This window comes from Anopheles maculipalpis, chromosome 3RL (assembly GCF_943734695.1).
Source record: "Anopheles maculipalpis chromosome 3RL, idAnoMacuDA_375_x, whole genome shotgun sequence".
Taxonomy (NCBI): domain Eukaryota; kingdom Metazoa; phylum Arthropoda; class Insecta; order Diptera; family Culicidae; genus Anopheles; species Anopheles maculipalpis.
The window spans coordinates 42,639,699-42,658,553 of record NC_064872.1 but is presented as its reverse complement, the minus strand read 5'-3'; the positions used below and the strand labels follow the sequence as shown (position 1 = coordinate 42,658,553).

Below are 18,855 nucleotides of genomic sequence, written 5' to 3'. Positions count from 1 at the left end.
TGAGTTCACCTTATCCCGAGGCGTGTGTGGGTGTTTTCATGCTAGTAGTCCTGATGGTAGCGGGGGTCTTGATCGTTTTCGATTTTGAAGGTTCCTTGATTGTGTCCTTCTTCTCCTTTTCGCTGGTTTGTCCATCCATAGCATTGGTCGGTGCAACTTCTTCCATGTGGTACCCAACCCTCTACGCATCGTACTCATTCATACATTCATTCATACATCCATTCATTCATCATCATTCATACAAGCGAGATACAACACATATAAGACAGACAAACAGTGGGTGTAGAGGGGGGAGGGGGATCACACTAATAATCCGTTAGCACGGCAAAAAAGAAAGATTGTTCTCAGGTAGACCTCGTCGCAGTCTCCCAGCAGATCCCGAATCGGAATGTTTGGAAACTTTCCAATGCCCTGGACTGCTTCTAACAAGGCAGGATGATCTATGTCGTGGTATCCGAGGCCGCAGCCACATATTTTGGAGTCGACCTCCAATACGCTGGAGATGCGCGCCCAAAACGAAATGATTAGACCTAAGCCTAGACATCATTCGAATGAACGCACGATCACCTGAGATGCCGTTGAACAAAGGCTTCAAGGACACTTGGGGAGTGATCGAATATAGAAACCTTCCGAGCTCATCCCACCAACTCTGCCACCGAGCCATGCAGAGAGACTGTGGGGCACGCATGTACTACTGAGGTAGGATAAGCCTGTCGAAAAAGGACACTTCCGAAGCACCCTTTTTGGCCAATTGGTCTGCCTTTTCATTGCCGACAATACCGCAATGCGCAGCTTAAGCTAAAGCTTAAGCTTAAGCTTAAGACCTTTAATATTACTTTTGCGAAGTAGTCCGGGCTCTTGATAGTCTTCACAGATTGTAATGTTTCGACAGCGCTAAAACTGTCGGAGAATATAAAGTATTCATCTGGAGGACAAGCACTTATGTATAATCAACAAGGCGTTAAAGGTTGCGGCGAGCTCCACTACATACATCGAGCATGGCTGGCGTAGTTGGAAATATGCTTTTTTAGATTATATGTACATACAGAAATCCAACCTTATCCAACCCAAAAGTTTAAAATTTCTTTAGGGGTGTCAGAAAGACACAAAGGAAATATTAAACAATTTGAATACTTTTTCAACTAGACGTGCTATAATGTTTAACAAACTTTTCTACTGCTTCCTCGCCTTAATCATCCTCAATTTGCTTTATCTGGGAAGAGGTATGTTTGAGCATGGCTACTTTCGTTACCCTTTCATCCTCTGGCAGTATGCTTCAGTGGTGATGCGCGGTGATCCACGTACATAGTGAGCCATCTTCCTGTCGCTGGTTGGTACACTTCCGGTACGCCGAGCTATCAGCTCCGGGCATATCGGCATCCGTAGCCCAATTTACCTAAGTGTGAATTGGGAACAATTGTTTGCGCCCACGCACTCTGATAGGCTGAGGCCACTCATCTGTGTACGCATAGAGACCGACGGTGTGGATACCATGCCGTACCACAATTTCCTCCAGTGCAGTGCACTTACCGCGAACCATGTACAAACAATCGCGAGAGAAGTTCCATCCGTTTGCAAACACACAACAAACTACCAACTCAAACACATCACAGTGCACCTCTTCCTGGCCCAAAGCCTTGCAGCAGACGCAACCTTCATCGGACGCGTCCGGCACTTCTGGAGTGTGGCCGCAGCCCAAGCATTAATATGTCTTACAACAACCACCCGTGAAAGCGACACCAAACGCGGTGTGCCGGCCACCAAAAAGGTGGCTTGTGTGGAAATTACCGACGCAATGTAAGGGAAAGGGAAATGCTGTTTATGTTACATTCCTTCTTCCATACCTCGGTTTTCTCGGGTGTTCTTGCTGATAAGATATAACTTAATCTGCTGCCGTTTCATACTTGTTTTGCTGTCGTGTTTTTCTTTTTTGTTGTTGTTTCTCAATTCTTCTCCTACCACCACTCAGAAGTATACTTGTAGTACGGTAACAGGTGGTGGAGGTTGTTGGGTGAAGTAAAAATATCGTAGCAAAAGGGCCCGCTCATGGAAATGGAACAGGAATGTCTTGCAAGCAACCGCATTTTACTCCCTGCTAAGAGTGTGGTCAAAGTTTGTATCAAGTTTTATTCAAGGATTAATTAATTAACTGTTTTCTTCATCATAAATTTTTATACCCATTTCGAACCAATTACTAAAATAGGAATAACAAATTTTTATCCTTGTTGACTGAAGAATGACTGATAAAAAAATCATTATGTTCTCCAAATAATGTTTCGTGTTCACATGAAAGATGGTAAAAAGTTTAAAAACCATGATGACACGAACCAATCCCAGTGTGTACGACGGCACGACGATGACCCACGAGCGAGTGGACCACCGAACGACACCAAACAGATGCTATTAGCCGAACATGCTTTTCCATTTTGCTAATTAGCCACATGCTCCACTGGCTCTCACAAACGGTAAGGTGTCGCATTTTATTTTTTGTAGTGACTACTATCTCAACCACTTTCTTTGGTGCTACACTTGTTCCAGAATTTCCATCCAGCGCTCAATTTATCCGACCCCTACAGTTGCAAGATAGCTGCTCCGATCGGCACAAAGTGCAACATAATTCGACTGTTATACCATAATGTCTGCACCGTGTTTGGTTGTCTTTATCCATGTACCTTGTTGCTCTCGTGTGATTTTGGTTTGGCATCCCTTTACTTACCCGTATGCGATCTCGCGTGGACAGGTCTGCCCCGATCGTGTCGCTTGAAGTAATGGCGATGATTGTGATACAACAAACCAGCCTGCAACAGGAAAGAAAAACGGGGAAAATTATTTTGAAAAGTTGAAAATATTTAAAGCATTAACACAATCAAGATGCAAAAACTGTTTTCAACTATCCGACCACAACACAATTACTTCCTTCTTCTTGACCTACATTTCGTCAATCAACGATCCCCACGCAATGACGCATCGGAATGTGATATCCGAGACACATTGTACAATTGTTACATAGGTCACTTACAGTTGGGATCAGATCATGACAAAGCAGACCGATCTGCAATTAATTGCTTTTCGATTTTCGTCACACAACGCTCGATTTGCTTTGGTCACAACCGTCAAGCAACTTATCCAAATCATTCTATCTAGCGCCACAAGAATGTGCAAGAATGGGCCCTAGAAAATTAACTGATACTCCTGCAATGATGCGCCCTTCATGCCCTTTCCAACAAATACTGACAACCATGATGCTGGTGGTTTCTTCCTTAAGTGGCGTTAGTCTTGGAAATTATTTTTTCCTCGTAGAATACGCTGTCAACACTCAACTAAAAAATCTATCTCCTCATGCTTCCGTGCTTCTGTGTCTGATGAATCCATTTGTTGTTGCGAAACATGGTCGCTTGATCGTTAAATTAAAAAATGATCGCAAGACACGCGGTCAACGGGTATGGAAACTGAACGATTTGCTGCATTTTGTTCAAATGTTTTAGAAAGGGGTACGTACATGTTTGTAAATCTGTACCTACGGGGTGTTTCATCTATGCTTTCGAATTTATCGAAGCGATTGGGGCCTAAAAGGATGGTAAATATTGCACAGTGCTGTTGTTAGCGGTTTTAGCACACACACACACACCCGAAACAATTGCTGTTGTTAGTCATGGCGCTAGTAGGACAACATTTACTTTTCCATAAGCGGTTGTGTTCATGTTTAAAATTGAGAAACTTTCTGAAAGCCGCTTTTTTCGACACACTCAAAACGGGTTGAAGGTATGCAGCATTTGCGGTGGAGATATAGCAGAAATGATTGATCTTTGCTGTGAAATGAGGCAATGATTGGAAAGGTATACTTTATTGCTATTTTTTCGCAACATTCGCCAGAATTTTTGCACAAAACAAAGAATTTCTTTTCCCAGAAAACCATCGTTTCATGTGCATGATTTGTTCAGGTCCCATGATGCGTTATTTTATTATTGTGTGAATTTCTCATACGATCGTCCGCAATCGACTTGTTACCGCATAGTTTGATAGTCACTCCTTCTTTTAGAAATCGTGTTAAACAACAGCTATAAAACGACCGTCACACATATTCAAAAAAAGCTACTCCATGTTTTTAATATTTATTGTTGAAACCCTTTTTTCCAAGCTGCTCATAATTGGATAAATTTGCTGACGCGTTACGAAAGATGACCATCACAAGAGCAATCGTTAAATTTGAATTATTAAACACAGAGATTAGTAAAGTGTCCTTTGCAATAACACAATTTAGAAAAAAAAAAACACAGAAAAACGTGCTAAGCGGGAGCAAAAAATCTATTACATATTTCAGACCACCACCAACGAATTACTTTCGCCTGTTCGTTGCAGATTTCCAGCTAAACCCATTTCAACAACAGTTAGCCAGCATGTCGAAGCGCACCATGGCAGCTGGTACACGTCCAACACTCACTCCTTCGCTCCATCACACAACATAACCCAAACGATCCGGGTTCGAGGGAGGACAAGAGTTTCTGTTTCGTTCTTGTGTCCTGTGAAAGGGATAAAACGAAACCATGCGATGGAAGCGCTCGTTGCGTCTAATTTATTTCCCCGATCCCGTGCTGCATGTATTTGGTCCCTTTTTTTTTGTTTTTTGATGATGGCCAGGACCTTCTTCACACACGCTGCCAGTACCACGTGTCGAAATGACGGAAAGATGAAACGTCGGTCGACCCCGACACGAACAGAGAGACCCTGGTTGTCAAGGAAGGCTGCCACCAGTTCATGCAGAGTGTTAGTGTAAGTTTCAAGCATCGTGTCTGTTAGTAAAAGCTTTTAATAGGAGTGATATTTTAACTTTAAAATTGCTAGATTTTGTTACATTTATAAAGCAGTTTAAAAAAAATGAAACTACCTCTTGTGGCTTGGGTTTTCAATTATTCGCTATAAATTCTTTCACTTTTGCTCTATTGAACAAATTATTAAGCTTCAAGTATCTAACATGGCTAACTCTTGCTCTTCGTATGAAAAAGGACAACCACGGCAAAATGTCCTCCTGCTTCTCTGTTGGTGCTGATGCACGCGTTTTATCTCGTCGGCCAGGCACTTCGGCACAGATCGTTGTCCGACAACTAGCTTGTAACTGGCCAACGTCCAGAGTCTATGTGTTTTTCCGGTATAACCGTACAGAACCACATCAAACCACTCGGTGCACACGATGTTCCGTGCAGTGTCGTACGATAGCCGAAAGAAAAATTATCAAGACCATTACGGGCTCACCAAGAGCGGTGGTCTGCAAATGCTAGTGCCGAGGCACGATCACCATTTCTGCACTTCTTGCACCAGAGCTCGGTTATCTTTATTACCCCAACAAATTCAATAAAATATGCTTATGAATTTATGTGTGTACAGTCACAATTCACTTGCTCGAATTCGTTCCGGACAGCCGTACCATCATAGCAGGAAGGCCGCACCTCACCCTGAACCTTTGTACACAGTCCTAGCGCTAGAAGTCGCAATCAGAGAACGTTTCCCCAAAAACCCTATCGATTCCTCACACTTGCTCTCCCGCTTTGCATGGTGATGTTGCTTTTGGGCAACAGAATCTGTAATTGGTTTCATTGCCTGAAACATGGGATCGCCTGAGACTGCAAGTTGCTGTTGGATGTGCATGCCATTTGCCGCCCATGGTTGCCGTACATGCCGGCTCGCAGTGTGGTGTGGTTTCCCCAAACTGTGGCCCTTAAAAACAACAGCTACAGTGAAATGGACTGGTCTTAACGATGGAAAACGATTGACGTAGGTTACACAATGCTCGATACCAGGCAATAATAAGAATTGCCTTCTGCATTTGCACTGCTTATTTGATGCCGGATGCTAGAGTCTTCGGGGTGAAGTACATAAATTAGGCCAGCAGTGTACGGGCAGCTCCGTCTTGGTGCAGTGCTCTTACCCAGCCACAGATATCAAATTCACAAATTAGAACAAATATTGCGTAAGTCGGCATCGTCTAACAAGCGTTGCTAGGAGACGCTTGAAGTCAGCAAAACTAACACCAGACTGCAGCATGCTCCAAAATATGATTCTCAAACGGTCTGCACTGAGCGGGAAAATGGAAAAGAAATGCATCTTTCATGTCACAATGTTTACAGTACGAGAACATTATGAATTACACAGAGCAAAATACACAAATTCCATGAATCGGAACCGCTTTCCGCTTTGACCACTGGACGCTCTGGACGAACTGCTTAAATCGTACAGAGCATCCTTCTATAACTATTAAATCAAATGATCGATAGTGCTTACGTCGGTGCTGGGGCGTTCAGTATTGTCAACTACGAATGCATTTCCACCCAACGCCGGATGTCGATTGTGTGCTTCATCTGATAAATTCTGAAATGATCCGGAAACGTCTCCGCATCCTAGCAAATCGTCTACTTGTCGTTCCTGTGCGGTGCGCCTTCTAGTTGCCTCCCGTTGCTAATTATATGCAATTATCCGGCATGGAAATCAATCCTTTCACATCAACTCCGCACGCTCGGCGAACCGATTGTGCGACCTCGTAATTACTTTATTTCAAGAGAATCTCCACCTCTATCTGCAGCCACTTGGAAAGTGCCATGACACTCGAAACCGTCCCGTTCCCTTCGGTCCTATTCTACCGCGGAAAGAAGCGTCGACGCAGACGATGCGTGATCGAAATGTTAAGAGGTCACTTTTCTTTAGCTCTTCCACACCAGGCGTTACCCGTCGTCATCCAACCCGAGCACCCGAGCATCGATCTTATCGCGAGTGCATTATTGCACTTTTCCGCAAACAATGGACTACAGATTGATGTTTGATTGTCTGTTGAAGCGGAAACTGCACGATGCGTACCATAGTTGAGCCCGGGCTGGGAGTCTTCGGTGATGTTGTTATTCACGTAGCGACCCTCTTTGAGCTGTCTCCCATTAGGCAGACGTTGAAATGGTGCACCAGGAGATGCATCATACCGGCGCACTGTTCTGCCCGGGCCAGGTAAGGCTTGTTTTACGTCGTACGGTACGCAATGCACCCGCAAATCATGTGATGATGGGTTTTGGTGCGCGCTACGATTTTGATGGATTCGGTTATTGATTGCTAAACGATCATCCCGGGTTCAAGTGCGGGTACCGACGATGCTGTACACAAATCATCAGCTAGTCATGCAACTGGTAATTACAAATTTGTTCCTCTTTGGTGCTGCACCATGAAAGCACAATTGAAAGCTCCTTATGTGCAGGTGTTGCAATACTTGCCGCGTGTTAATTAATTGCATCAACGCACTGCATTTGCTGCAAGTACTACGCAAAACAGTGCTCGAGAGCACGTGCAGCAGAGAGTATGGCAAGATACAGCACATCAATTACGTGCTTGAAAGATGCGGTAGGTTTTTATAGCGCGTTAGAAGCTTTTCTATATCTCAAAAGCTTATTTTTCAATTTTAATTTCTTCAAATTATATATTAGATTTTTATTAAATGAACTTCAATCGATTGAAAATTAAAATTGATTATACAAAATAAGCACAGCATCACTTCTCGAATAGAATCGTTTATATAATATCATAATAATTCGCCACCCAATTTCTACCTTATTTGGTATCATGTTCTTGGTGAAGTAAAGACTCAACTCACGCGTACTGAAAGCACGTTTGCCAAGCCTAGGCGTGCGTTTTATTCATAAACATGTTCAATGTGCAAATGAACGCTTCGCACACTTTTCCAATCTCGGCTCCTTTCATGCCATGCTTCAGAAGGCGTTGAGTGTAAGAATCCGTAAGATAAGTGCATCCGCATGATACATTCTACCGGAGCGCCCCGTAAGAAGCGGCGAACTGCGGTGGAAGAGAGAATTTGCGGCAAACGGATAGGAAAACCCATTGAACTAGCGAAAGCTTTGGGCTACCGCGCCGGTGTAACGGAAAATACGTGATCAGAAAGCATCAACTCGTTAGCGCCTCAAACCTTACCGGAGGTTCCGAAGAAAACTTACCGTCAACCGGTAGATATCTAGGGATATCTTGCAAGATTTATTCCTTCGACATCCGGTCACCACTTTGTCACAGAATGTGTAACGATCGATACACAACGAATACAATGTGACAAGTTGCGCAATCTATCGTACATAACGATGTACTTCTAGCTGGCAAAAGGGGAAAGCTTTTTCAAACTGTGCTCAAGTGCAGTAACATTAAAAATGTCCTCGTAACGTGCAGCGTGCCACTTGAAAGGTCATCAAATTGTTTGCACCTTTACTGAAAGGTAGCGGGCGCGCATTAACTTCGATCAAACGCTGCTGCAGCACGAAAGTGAATTATTCAAAAACATATTGAGCTATTAATCATCGGCGTTTAGTAGCTCAATTGACAAAGTAAAATCGAACCTGTCCATGCAAGCATATCTCGTTGCAATCGTATGTGTAGCAGATGCTAGCAGCCGACTCTACGGACCTGGCCAATAATGGCACAACACTGTAGGCTGACACTACACGCTTGTTATTAATATGCGAGCCGGAAAGATAAACATCTGAACCTAACGACCTGGTCGAACGATGCGATATGTTCACAGGCAGGAATCATGCAGACCGATAAGGCCCTTTAACGCAAATTTGATGCCGATGAAATGGTTGCTGCTGGATTGTACGTTCATATTTTCCATTTCAGTTTAAATGTGGATGAATAGACGGCTGCAATCGTTTGATTTGCCGCAGCAAAGCAACAAAGTGTTTCTAAACATTTAGCATAAAGCCGGTGGTCCCTCTGCTCTGCTCATGAATGCTGCTTTATGATCCGTATTGCATACCATTATTAACATTTGGGTTATTTAAGGATATTTCTATGACACGTTGTAGTGAAATGAACTAAGCTCCTTACGATTAATCATGTCAAGTTAAAGATAATTACAACGTTTTAATGAAAATGGCAATATCAAATAAGACATTCGACTGGCGAATTAATCCCATTTAATTTGTTCTGTGACGGAAAAGACCAATTCTTTCTGAGGGTGTATCTCAGGTGTCCAGCAGTGCTCCAGCTCCATGGTCCGCAATGCAGACCACCGATGCGGATGTGTGGTAATTATTCAGTTCATACCCAATTACACTACCCATTGCACACACTCGACCATCACATCTTCTCAGGTAATCCCATCCATACAGGCCACCGCAATTACGCTCATCTGACCGGACGCTCGCTCGTACATGTGGTTGCCCAAACAAAACCAACGGTGCCCAAAAGCTCCTACATGCGTCAGAATACCGGTGAGCCCTTCTTTTCAGCTTCACTCACCCGAAGAGCACCACCATCATCAATCCCAAGCTCCATTATGTCCCAGCGGAAACCAGTGTCCGGTTTTCCCTGGGACCCAGGAATTGGTGGAAAATTGTGAGTTCTTGTACGCATAAATCCAGGGTAGATCGTCCCACAAGGACACAAATAACGCAAGTTGGGCCAGAGGTGCGCTGAGAATACATCCTTCCAGCGTGTTCGCACGGCCACAGACCGCACCGTACCGGGCCAGGATCAAATCAATCAGCAACAATGCACAGCACACCGGAGTACGTCCAACCGAGACATAAGCTAGCGGCCACGTTGTTTAGCAACACGGCCAGTGCTACTAGAGTGCGTTCGTTCAAGCGGGTTCTCTTAGATCGATTCACTTGTCACGGTAATAATAATAGCAGTAATCATCATCATCAAATTCACCGTCGTCATCGTACCTCATCCAGCCATCCATTGTTAATGCTCAGCAAGAGTCACAACATGAGCCGCGGCAATGGCAAGGGGTACACAGGAGAGCATTCTGAGAAAACCTTCCTCACCCACATTCTCTACCCATTCTCGTTCTACTCCTTCCGTTCTGCAGACGGTACCGACAACATTGCGGTGCAGTCGGCGCAAGTGAACATAAGAAGGTAAACATCTTGGAGAAGGTAATGTTGGTCGAGAGGTTTCTCGATACGTTTCGCTCGACCCGGACCACACGGCGGGCGCACGAGCAGCGCATCCGTCCGGCAAGTAAATAGTTAGTCAATCAATTGGGCTTTTGATTCCGGATCCCGCTGGCACGTGGCTGACGATGCTTTTCTTGGCGACACCCCGTGCGTTCTGGCTGTTTGTTCGATACGGCACTTGGGCTTTCTTTCATTCTCTAGCACCTTCCCTCCCCCCTCTTTTTGGTCTGTTGGAGGGCGAGGGTACCATTTATCGAGTTCTATTTCATTTCAGTTCAGTTTTCCGTTTGCGTTGGGTGAGCAAGTCGGCCGAATAGTTTGCCAGTGTTATGCTTTCTATGAGCCCCTAGATAGCGAAGTGCTGGAAAATGCTGCCTTACTTTACGCTACCATCACAACCACAACAAAGGCCCATGAACAGGAGAAAGCAAAACAGCAAATGTCCCAGCAATCTCCAATTTCCCGACCACTGCAAGGCTGTTTCGCAAACAAACAGGAAATATATCCTCAACCTAACGGCATAACGATTATTGTCCTCGGGTGCCTCGGTCGAATGGCGCAGTGTTGGGAAAACAATCGAAATAAGCTTGATCGAAACCCTTCGGTAAAGGGCTTGGTACTTCATGGGTCGGTAGAAACTTATGGCTAATGTCAATCGAATTGAAAACGATCTCTGTGGCTAGATATCATTGCATTGTCTTAAACGTAAATAATTTATCGGGCGCTGTTGTGTGGTTCGTTTGTAATGGCTGTAATGTAAATGGTAATTGTAATTGTAATGGCCTTGCAATCGTTAAGTACTCTTTCATTTAGTGTAAATTGTAACACTCGGTAAGACATGGTGGCATAGTGGTAAAGGCGTCCTCTAGAGCAAAGACTGACTATGAGGCTAGACAGTACATGTAAGTTTATTATTTTATACGACCTATGCAAAGGTTTGACGTGTAGAACTAAAATCTTCTTCTTGTTCTTTTTCTTCTTGGCCTGCTCAGGATTGAGCACGTCGTGTCGACATGGCCAGGTCTCCAATCACTTTGCAGGAAACTCGATCGTGGGCTGCAGAACTCCATCCAAGGCTGCATACGATCTCCGACAAGTTAGACTCCACTTGATCTGGCCAACGAGCTCGCTGTGCTCCTCTACGTGCTACGTGCCTCGTGCCGAACGGGTCGCTGACATGAGCACCTTCTTGGCCCCAGTCAACATATCCTTCCGGCTTTGACTACCGTCAGGATATCAGCATCGCCAAACAGCTCAGCTAGCTCGTGGTTCATTCTCCCTCGCCACACGCCCTGCTCGCAAACACCGCCAAAGATAGTCCTTAGCACCCGCCGCACGAAAATGGCGAGTGCATTGGCGTCCTCTGTCAGCATAGTCCAAGACTCGTACCCGTAGAGGACTACTGGACGTATCAAGGTACACTCAAGCGTACATTTCGTGTGTTGTTGGAGACTTCTGGATCGCAGGAGTTTGTGGAGTCCATAGTAGGCACGATTCCCCTGAACAAGGTAGCAGAACTCCTCTACCACCTCGAGATCGTCGCCGTCAACTGATACTCTGCTTCCGAGTCGGGCTCTATCACGGTCAGAGCCTCCGGCAAGCAGGTATTTTGTCTTCGTCGCATTGATGCTCAATCCAATTCTATTGGCCTCGCACATCGCCGCACTTGTCCGTCCAATGATGTCGATGTCATCCGAGAAGCCAAGAAATTGGAGAGATCGGGTGAAAATCGTGCCCCGGATGTCGAAGCCCGCACTTCGCATGACACTCTCCAGAGCGATGTTGAACAACAAACAGGAGAGTCCGTCCCGTTGCTTCAGCTAAAATCATCATCCTTATTTGAAGTTCATGAGCCGTGCTCTTTCATACCTTTCTTCACCAAAGATCGATATCGATTTCTTAGGCAAAATTAAAATCACATATGCGGTCCAAAAACAAACAAACAATCGAAATTAACTGTACCGTATCAAATTGAACTTATGACACGAAGTTCTCATCAGCTTCATCACCAGTGGCTTTAATAGACAGAAACCTTTCCAAAACTTGCTGGGAACCGACCGTAACGAAACAGCTCCAAAAATAAAATAAAAAACAGCTGCGGTTTTTGTCCACTCAGCTCTCAGGGCAAAGCATGTCCGTTTGCAAATCTTCGAATCTCACCTGGTATGCTGATGTGAACCATAATTAAATCGAAGCACATACCTACACAGGGCAGCCCCCACGGATGAAGGTTGGAGCTTGGTCATGCGTTAACAAAAGTGAATTTGGAAAACGTATGTTTGATAAGATCTTCTCAACCGTTAACGACGTCGGAAGGTGTATGCAAGCAAAAACGATTCCGTTCTGCATGAAAAAACGGCACTGGACGATGTGCAAAAATTGTGACCCAAAAAATAATACACGCACGTGCACACCGACACTGAGAGCTACATTTCTGCTGACCATGTGGCCCATCGTTCGGTTTGTTTGATTTGCTTTTGATTTCTATCGAAGATTGAACTTATTTTTTCTTGCTCATTGGTAGCATGGGTTTCGACTGGAATGCAAACAAATGAGAATAGGAATCACTAGAGAAAGCTGATTATAAAATTATTTATAATTTCAAGCATTGAGTTATCAGTAAGAAACACGGCTCAGTGCATTATGAATGCTTTTATATCGATTTTAATCATATTTTAATTAGAAGAAACAAATTTTGCGCTGAATAGATTTGTCTCTTGTAAAACAAGAGGTTTTCCCTTCGCTACATTTTCCCTAAAAGCTTTATATATGAATTCTGTTTGGCCCCTTTGTGGCTGTTCTATTTCCTTGAATCATGTGACAAATCGTGGAAAACTATTCCAAGCCGTATTGTGTATTCAAACCATCCTTCATCATCTTCTTCAACTACTTAAAATCTTTTCCTTCCAGGTTGTGAATAAAATCGTCCCGCCACTTGGTGTCACAGACAATACGCCGGAGTGAAATTACTGGCAAAGAAGCGAACATCGAAAAAAAGCCGAAGATTTATTTGTTTGTTTATCAGTACAAGTGCAGACTATCCTCACTTTGCTAGTGCGAGCAGCGATTTAGGAACCGATTATGAAGCATGGCGCAATGTGAGAAAGCAGCACACGCCCGGTTCTAGCCATTTCAAACCAATACTTCTGTGCTCTTTATTAAAACCCAATGCCGACCGAAAACTAATGGCCACCCGTCACACAGCACCGAATCCAGCGAGTTGTGGACCTTCGAAGCTGCACTCATACACCAAGTGCACCGTGAGTAAGTAGTTCGGAGAGTAAAATGTCACATTGAAAATGATGTAACACAAAGAGCGACCGCTTAACGACGACGACGACGACCACCAAAAACAACCGATCGCCCGGCCAACTCAAGGGGATCCAATAGGGGCTTACTTTACGCTGTTCTGCCCTTCTTCAGTCACTTAGCATCTTCTTAATTCGATTCTCGTGGACATCATTGTTTGGGAGAAGAGGTTTAAGAGAGTTGGAGCACACTCAAGAACCGGCTTGAGGTTGACGGAACCGGAGGGAAACTCTTGGTGCGTTTGTTCTGTTGGAGAGGTAGTGTGCACTTTTACTTTGGTACTTTCTAGTGGCGCAAAATGGGATGATCAAGAGATAAAAGATGTGCTAACGTACTCGGCACTATTGTACACGTTTTAAAATCGTTAAATTTTTCTAAACTATAGTCAAACAGCGAATATGGTATGATATTTCTAATAAGACAGGTCTGTCATTTTAAGTATGCATTTTGTCAAAATTATTTTCTTCTACGGCAAAAAGTGACAAAAGGGACCGTTGAGGGGACTCAAAACGATTCCACCGAAGAGCCTAGTGATGGTTTACTTTTTATGGCCTATTATAAATCTTTCTATAACATAAAATAGATTCTCCTGCTTTGTGTGACACATCCATTAACAAAAAAGGAGGATCCTTAACGGTTGCCACAAAATCAACAAAGCGATAAGATGCTTCACGAATCTAAACGTCTTTCAGGAATAAATAATATCACCTGACGTAAAAGGACAACAAGGCAACAAGGCACGCTATTTTTTACAACAAAAAGATCTCGTGAGTTTTCGCTGATCTTTATACAAATTCATAAAAGAAATCAATAACCTTCCTCCCGCTTATGATAAATCGTTTCACCCAGCATCCCAAGATGTTTGTTCACGTTAACACTCGCGTTAACCCAAGGGCCAGATTTCCTTAAAAGCATTCCTTAGAAACGATTCAACAAAAGAACATACCACGAGGCCAATACATGCCAAAACAGGGGCGCACACATACTAAACATATCAGAAAATAACCTTCCAGATCGTAAATCATCTTTCCGCTCGCTACGAAGGAAATGATACATATTTTGCTCAGACATCTATTTCCGCACCATACTTCCGGTGGTGAAATGACTGGCGGTCGCTTGTTATTCTTTTCTCCGGGATCAACTGCGGATTCTTTTTACGACGAAGGAAATGTTGTTGAACATAATGACACTCGAAGATCCCGCATCTACCGATCTATGTTAAGAGAAATTTTCCTTTTCTATCGACGGCATGCCAACGGTACTGACAATGAATTTCCGTACAATCGATCCATCTTTCACGTTGTGATTTTTCCAATCAATTTCACTCATTCATTCAAGAGCAGTGATTAAATTGCACAAGATACAAACCGTTACGATACGTGCAAGCTGGAACTGGAAACGAAAAGTCTTTCAAAGTGTTACGGAAGTTTTTAACACCAGCGTACATCCGTAACGAACGATCGACGAATTTCCATCCCAAGCGTGTAATCCGATCCTAAGTCTTAGCCTATTTTGCTCCAAAAGTGGTACCGTCCAACTATTACCCCGTCCGGCAAAGGGACCATCTTTGCTCACACTATCCATCACGATCCATCCAGCAGCATCCTCGAGAATTTCGCCTTTCGCCAGACATTCTCCGTCCGCCTCGGTCAGGATTACGATCCGGCCGAAACTTCTCCCGGAACAACAATTAAACATCCGTCAAACTGTCGGATTTTAGATGGATGCTCGACTTGCCGAAGGCTTCACCGCGCTTTCCTTCTCCATCCGGACGGCACGTTCATACACCCGACGCTCAATTCGATGGGATTTCATTTCGACTCACGTTTTAGCAATCAACTTGATGTTTTGTGTAATGTTTCGCATGCATGTGCGCCCTCTGCATCAGCTCTTGGCAGGGCTGCAACACCATGGCAAACGGGATTTACTTCCTGTGTGCGGTAGAGCGGGCTAGAGTTTGACTAGAGATTCAACAAGAGGTTCTGTACAGGTTAGTTGAAACTGTCCCGCTCAAGGAAAGGTCTCTCGGTCCAGATGGTTAGTTGGTTCCGATGGTATGAAATAAAGGATTTGTTCCACTAAAGCTGTTGCATAATAAATTCACTACATGAACACACGCTGGCTCGACGATAATTCTATTCCAGAGATTAATTTCGTACATAGCAGTAGCTCCAAGTCTTGTGGTGGATTAAACTATCTTGAAAAACAATTAACTAGACACTCACTGTCTTACTGTACTACGAAACAACACAACAACCTTCTAACGTACAGAATTTACGAATTCATTTACAAACATTAGCACCCGGCGCGTGAACGTTATCAGTGGAAGGACACCCTGATCACAACAACCCAAAACTCGTCAATCTTCCTCCGGTACGGTAAGCCAAAGCTGGACGGATTTAAAGCGTGCACCCAACAAAATACGATCCAATCTGGCCTGGCCTAATCTCGTACTGCCCCCGGGAGGGTTACAAATTACTGTTTATTATCAATTCCAATCAACCCGTACCGAATACTTTTGGCTTTTTCCCCCGCAGGATCACTCGGAGGGTAAGCTTTTGTCCAGCAAAACTTTGCCGCCTAAGTGAAAGAGGCGGCTCTTCTGCATGGCCGTACGTCGATGATGCCCGCCGACACGGTGCGACCCGCGAATGGGGTTATTAAATTTTGTTTCAACCAAGCGTAAACATCAAACGCATTCTCGAGGCCAGGAAACCGGGAAGCCGTAAACATTTTAAAACCACGAAACGAACAAGTGACGGTAAATGTGCAAAATGGACAAATTTATGGAAGGTATTGTGTGCACCGGTGTGTACGGACTTTAAAGGGGTAAAACCCATTTTCAACTTCAATTCTCGGTTGATTTGGTTTGCACAGGAGAAGTTTGAACATGGTAAAACAAAGCGCTTAAATTTGGTAAATATTTATTTTACCTTCTTTAGGAATATTTGACAGCTTTCTGGTTTTATTATCCAATGTTTCGAGTTTAATGCAACGAGCTGAAATATGTTCTCTCACCAGGGGAAAGGTTTTATCACAATAAGCGAAGGGAATTACAAATTATGTCACATAAACCATTTAACATCATCCCTTTCCAACATCATCGTATCGAGCTACGATTCTTTCTCCAACCAAACTCAAAGAAATCATTTCGTTTCTCCCACACAGTTTCCATCCGTCCGCCCTAGCCATCGGGAAAAAGAAGTCATTCGTGAAATTGTATTAAATAATAAACGGCCATAAAAATCACGAAATGAAACCACACACACACACACACTTTACCCGAGGACTAGCATCGGAAGAGGCCGCAAAACAAAGCAGTCAGTACTAATATCCACGATCACCTACACTTCCCTACAGAAACAGGGCAATAAAAGTAGCTAAAAACCCATAACCATGGAACACTTCAACAAGCAAGTGCCAAGCCTCACCTCCGAACGACACCGACAACAACGAATGACATCGAAAATAAAAAAGTGAGTGTAAAGACAGTTATTAAGGTAATTAAAATCACCCCTTTCTTATCACCCTCAGCAAGTATGACCTCACTAGCGCATCATTGTTTGGCCCCACTGTCAAGATCCACGAGACGGAGGCACATTATCACGGCTCCATTGACATCGCCCATAAACATCGGGTGTCGTCGAATCATCGCTCACCAGTGTGGCCAACGAGCACTCGAGCGGATTCCATTTCCTGTACCAAGGAGCTTCGGTCCATCGGTTCTTCTCATTCTTCAGCTAGAAGCTGCTTTCCGCCGGTGATTTATGCTCTGGCGTTTTATTGTTTATGATTATTATTACTTTTTAATTGATTTTGTGCTCCACCCAATTGGGCCGCCCGGGTTCATACCCTCGACCCAAGGAGTGCGGACCTTTTGAATCCAACAAGGCTGGATGGGGGGTTTTTTTTTTCTTTCGCCTAACAAACTCCAGAAATTCATTGTACATTACGAACAACTTTCTTCGGTGCCACCGGTGCTAACAAACTGCCTAGCATCAGTTCTAACCATCGGTGCGTTTCACCTCAACCACCCCAATCAATAGTCGCCTGTTTTTCCCACCAAACTCACAATAGTAATGGTGATGATGATCATGATGATTTGATTCTTTTCATGGCTGTCACCGAAATCATTTATGATTTATTTTCTCTCACCTTACAGTATCTGTGAAGCACCCGGAGAAGAAGACGTATTTGCACCAGCTGGTATAGCTTTTTTGCTCAAACATCGAACGCTTCTTCCCTCGTGATTCAAGTTGTTCGGTAACATTCAACAATACCATTTATTCATCAACAACGAAAAAATAAAAAAAGGGTAAATCGAACTAACCTTACTCTGGGGTTTTTCATTGATTGACCCTTGCAAAAAAAAAGGGAGCTGACTTTCGTTCACGTTTCACCCGTATCGACCTTGGGTGATTGAAGATGAAATAGCAAATCAATAAAGTACCCTGATTTTATCACGAGCTTTGGGGTCCATCACATTTAATAGGATAGTATTTGCGGACCAACTCAAGTACTTTTCACTCTACTTTCTTCATCTTTGCTGTAACTTTTACTTTTTTTTCCTCTTCCACCCCCCATCCCTCCACCAATTGCTAACTTCTTCTCCATCCAGATTGCTTGAAAAGCACTAAAGCTGCCCAGTTTGAACGCACAAACGATGTGTTTAAAGGGGTTGTATTGTAGGAGACACTTTCGTTCCTTTCCGAACTTATCAGCTGGCCTGAAATCGATGAAAAAGGGCACTTTTCAGTTTTACAACTGTTTTGATGGGGATCTTGCAGAGGGTGCAGTGGGACTAGCAACTTCCTTTTCATTTCCTTGCCATAAACCATACCGTTGAAGAGAATCATAAAAAATATATAATATTGAAATATTGCCAAACATTTGGGGCAACAGCCGAAAAAATAAAATCTACTTTAAATCAAATCAAGAAGATACTAGAACATAGATAAGAAATCATCATAGATATGATTTGATTGGGCAATAAATTTGAGGTTTCGATTGCCCTCGAAGAAACTAAAAACGACATGCTCTTTTCGACCCAAAAACATGATGACACGACATTGCACTATCAGATATCTTTTACTGACCATTCTTAAGCGAACAAGTCATTGAGATCAGACATGTGTTGCAATGACTCTTTCTTGTAGTTATTCATAATAGAATTGTGTTAACTTACAACTAAAAAATGTCAAGAAGAAAAACATATCGGAAGGGGTTATTATAAATGATAAATTTCTACCTTTCAGGCAATCAATACCTAAAAATGGAACGAAGCTTTTGTTTACCTATAAGCCTTTGTTTACAAATTGGCGAGATTTTTTTTACATGTCATTGCTAAATTTTAACAACTTCTATTCCAATCGATCACATAGTGATATAGCGATATCTTGCTGTTGTAGAAATATAGTGATTTGTTGCTTTGCACATATTTTTTTAATTTGCTTGAAAATGATAAAGTTATCAGATTAGGCGGCTTTTATTTGATTCCTGAAACTTCATTGTATTTCGAAGTGCGATTCGTTACTGAGGTACTATCTCGCACAAGACGACTAAACCCTAGATTGAGAAGCGCAAGCCCTACACCCTAAGAAATAAT

The 18,855-nt window shown here is 43.4% G+C and overlaps 2 protein-coding genes across 2 annotated transcripts in view; one reads left to right on the top strand and one right to left on the bottom strand.

The window, feature by feature from the left end:
* LOC126564696 (rab GDP dissociation inhibitor alpha) overlaps positions 1-18,855 on the top strand; it is a 442,469-nt gene that overhangs the window by 399,285 nt on the left and 24,329 nt on the right. The window lies entirely within an intron of this gene.
* Positions 1-18,855, bottom strand: part of LOC126565795 (thrombospondin type-1 domain-containing protein 4) — a 94,024-nt gene that overhangs the window by 72,561 nt on the left and 2,608 nt on the right. Inside the window, exon 2 of the mRNA XM_050223004.1 lies at positions 2,717-2,798. Within this exon, the coding sequence (XP_050078961.1) occupies positions 2,717-2,798 (82 nt within the window). The remainder of the gene's footprint in view (positions 1-2,716; positions 2,799-18,855) is intronic.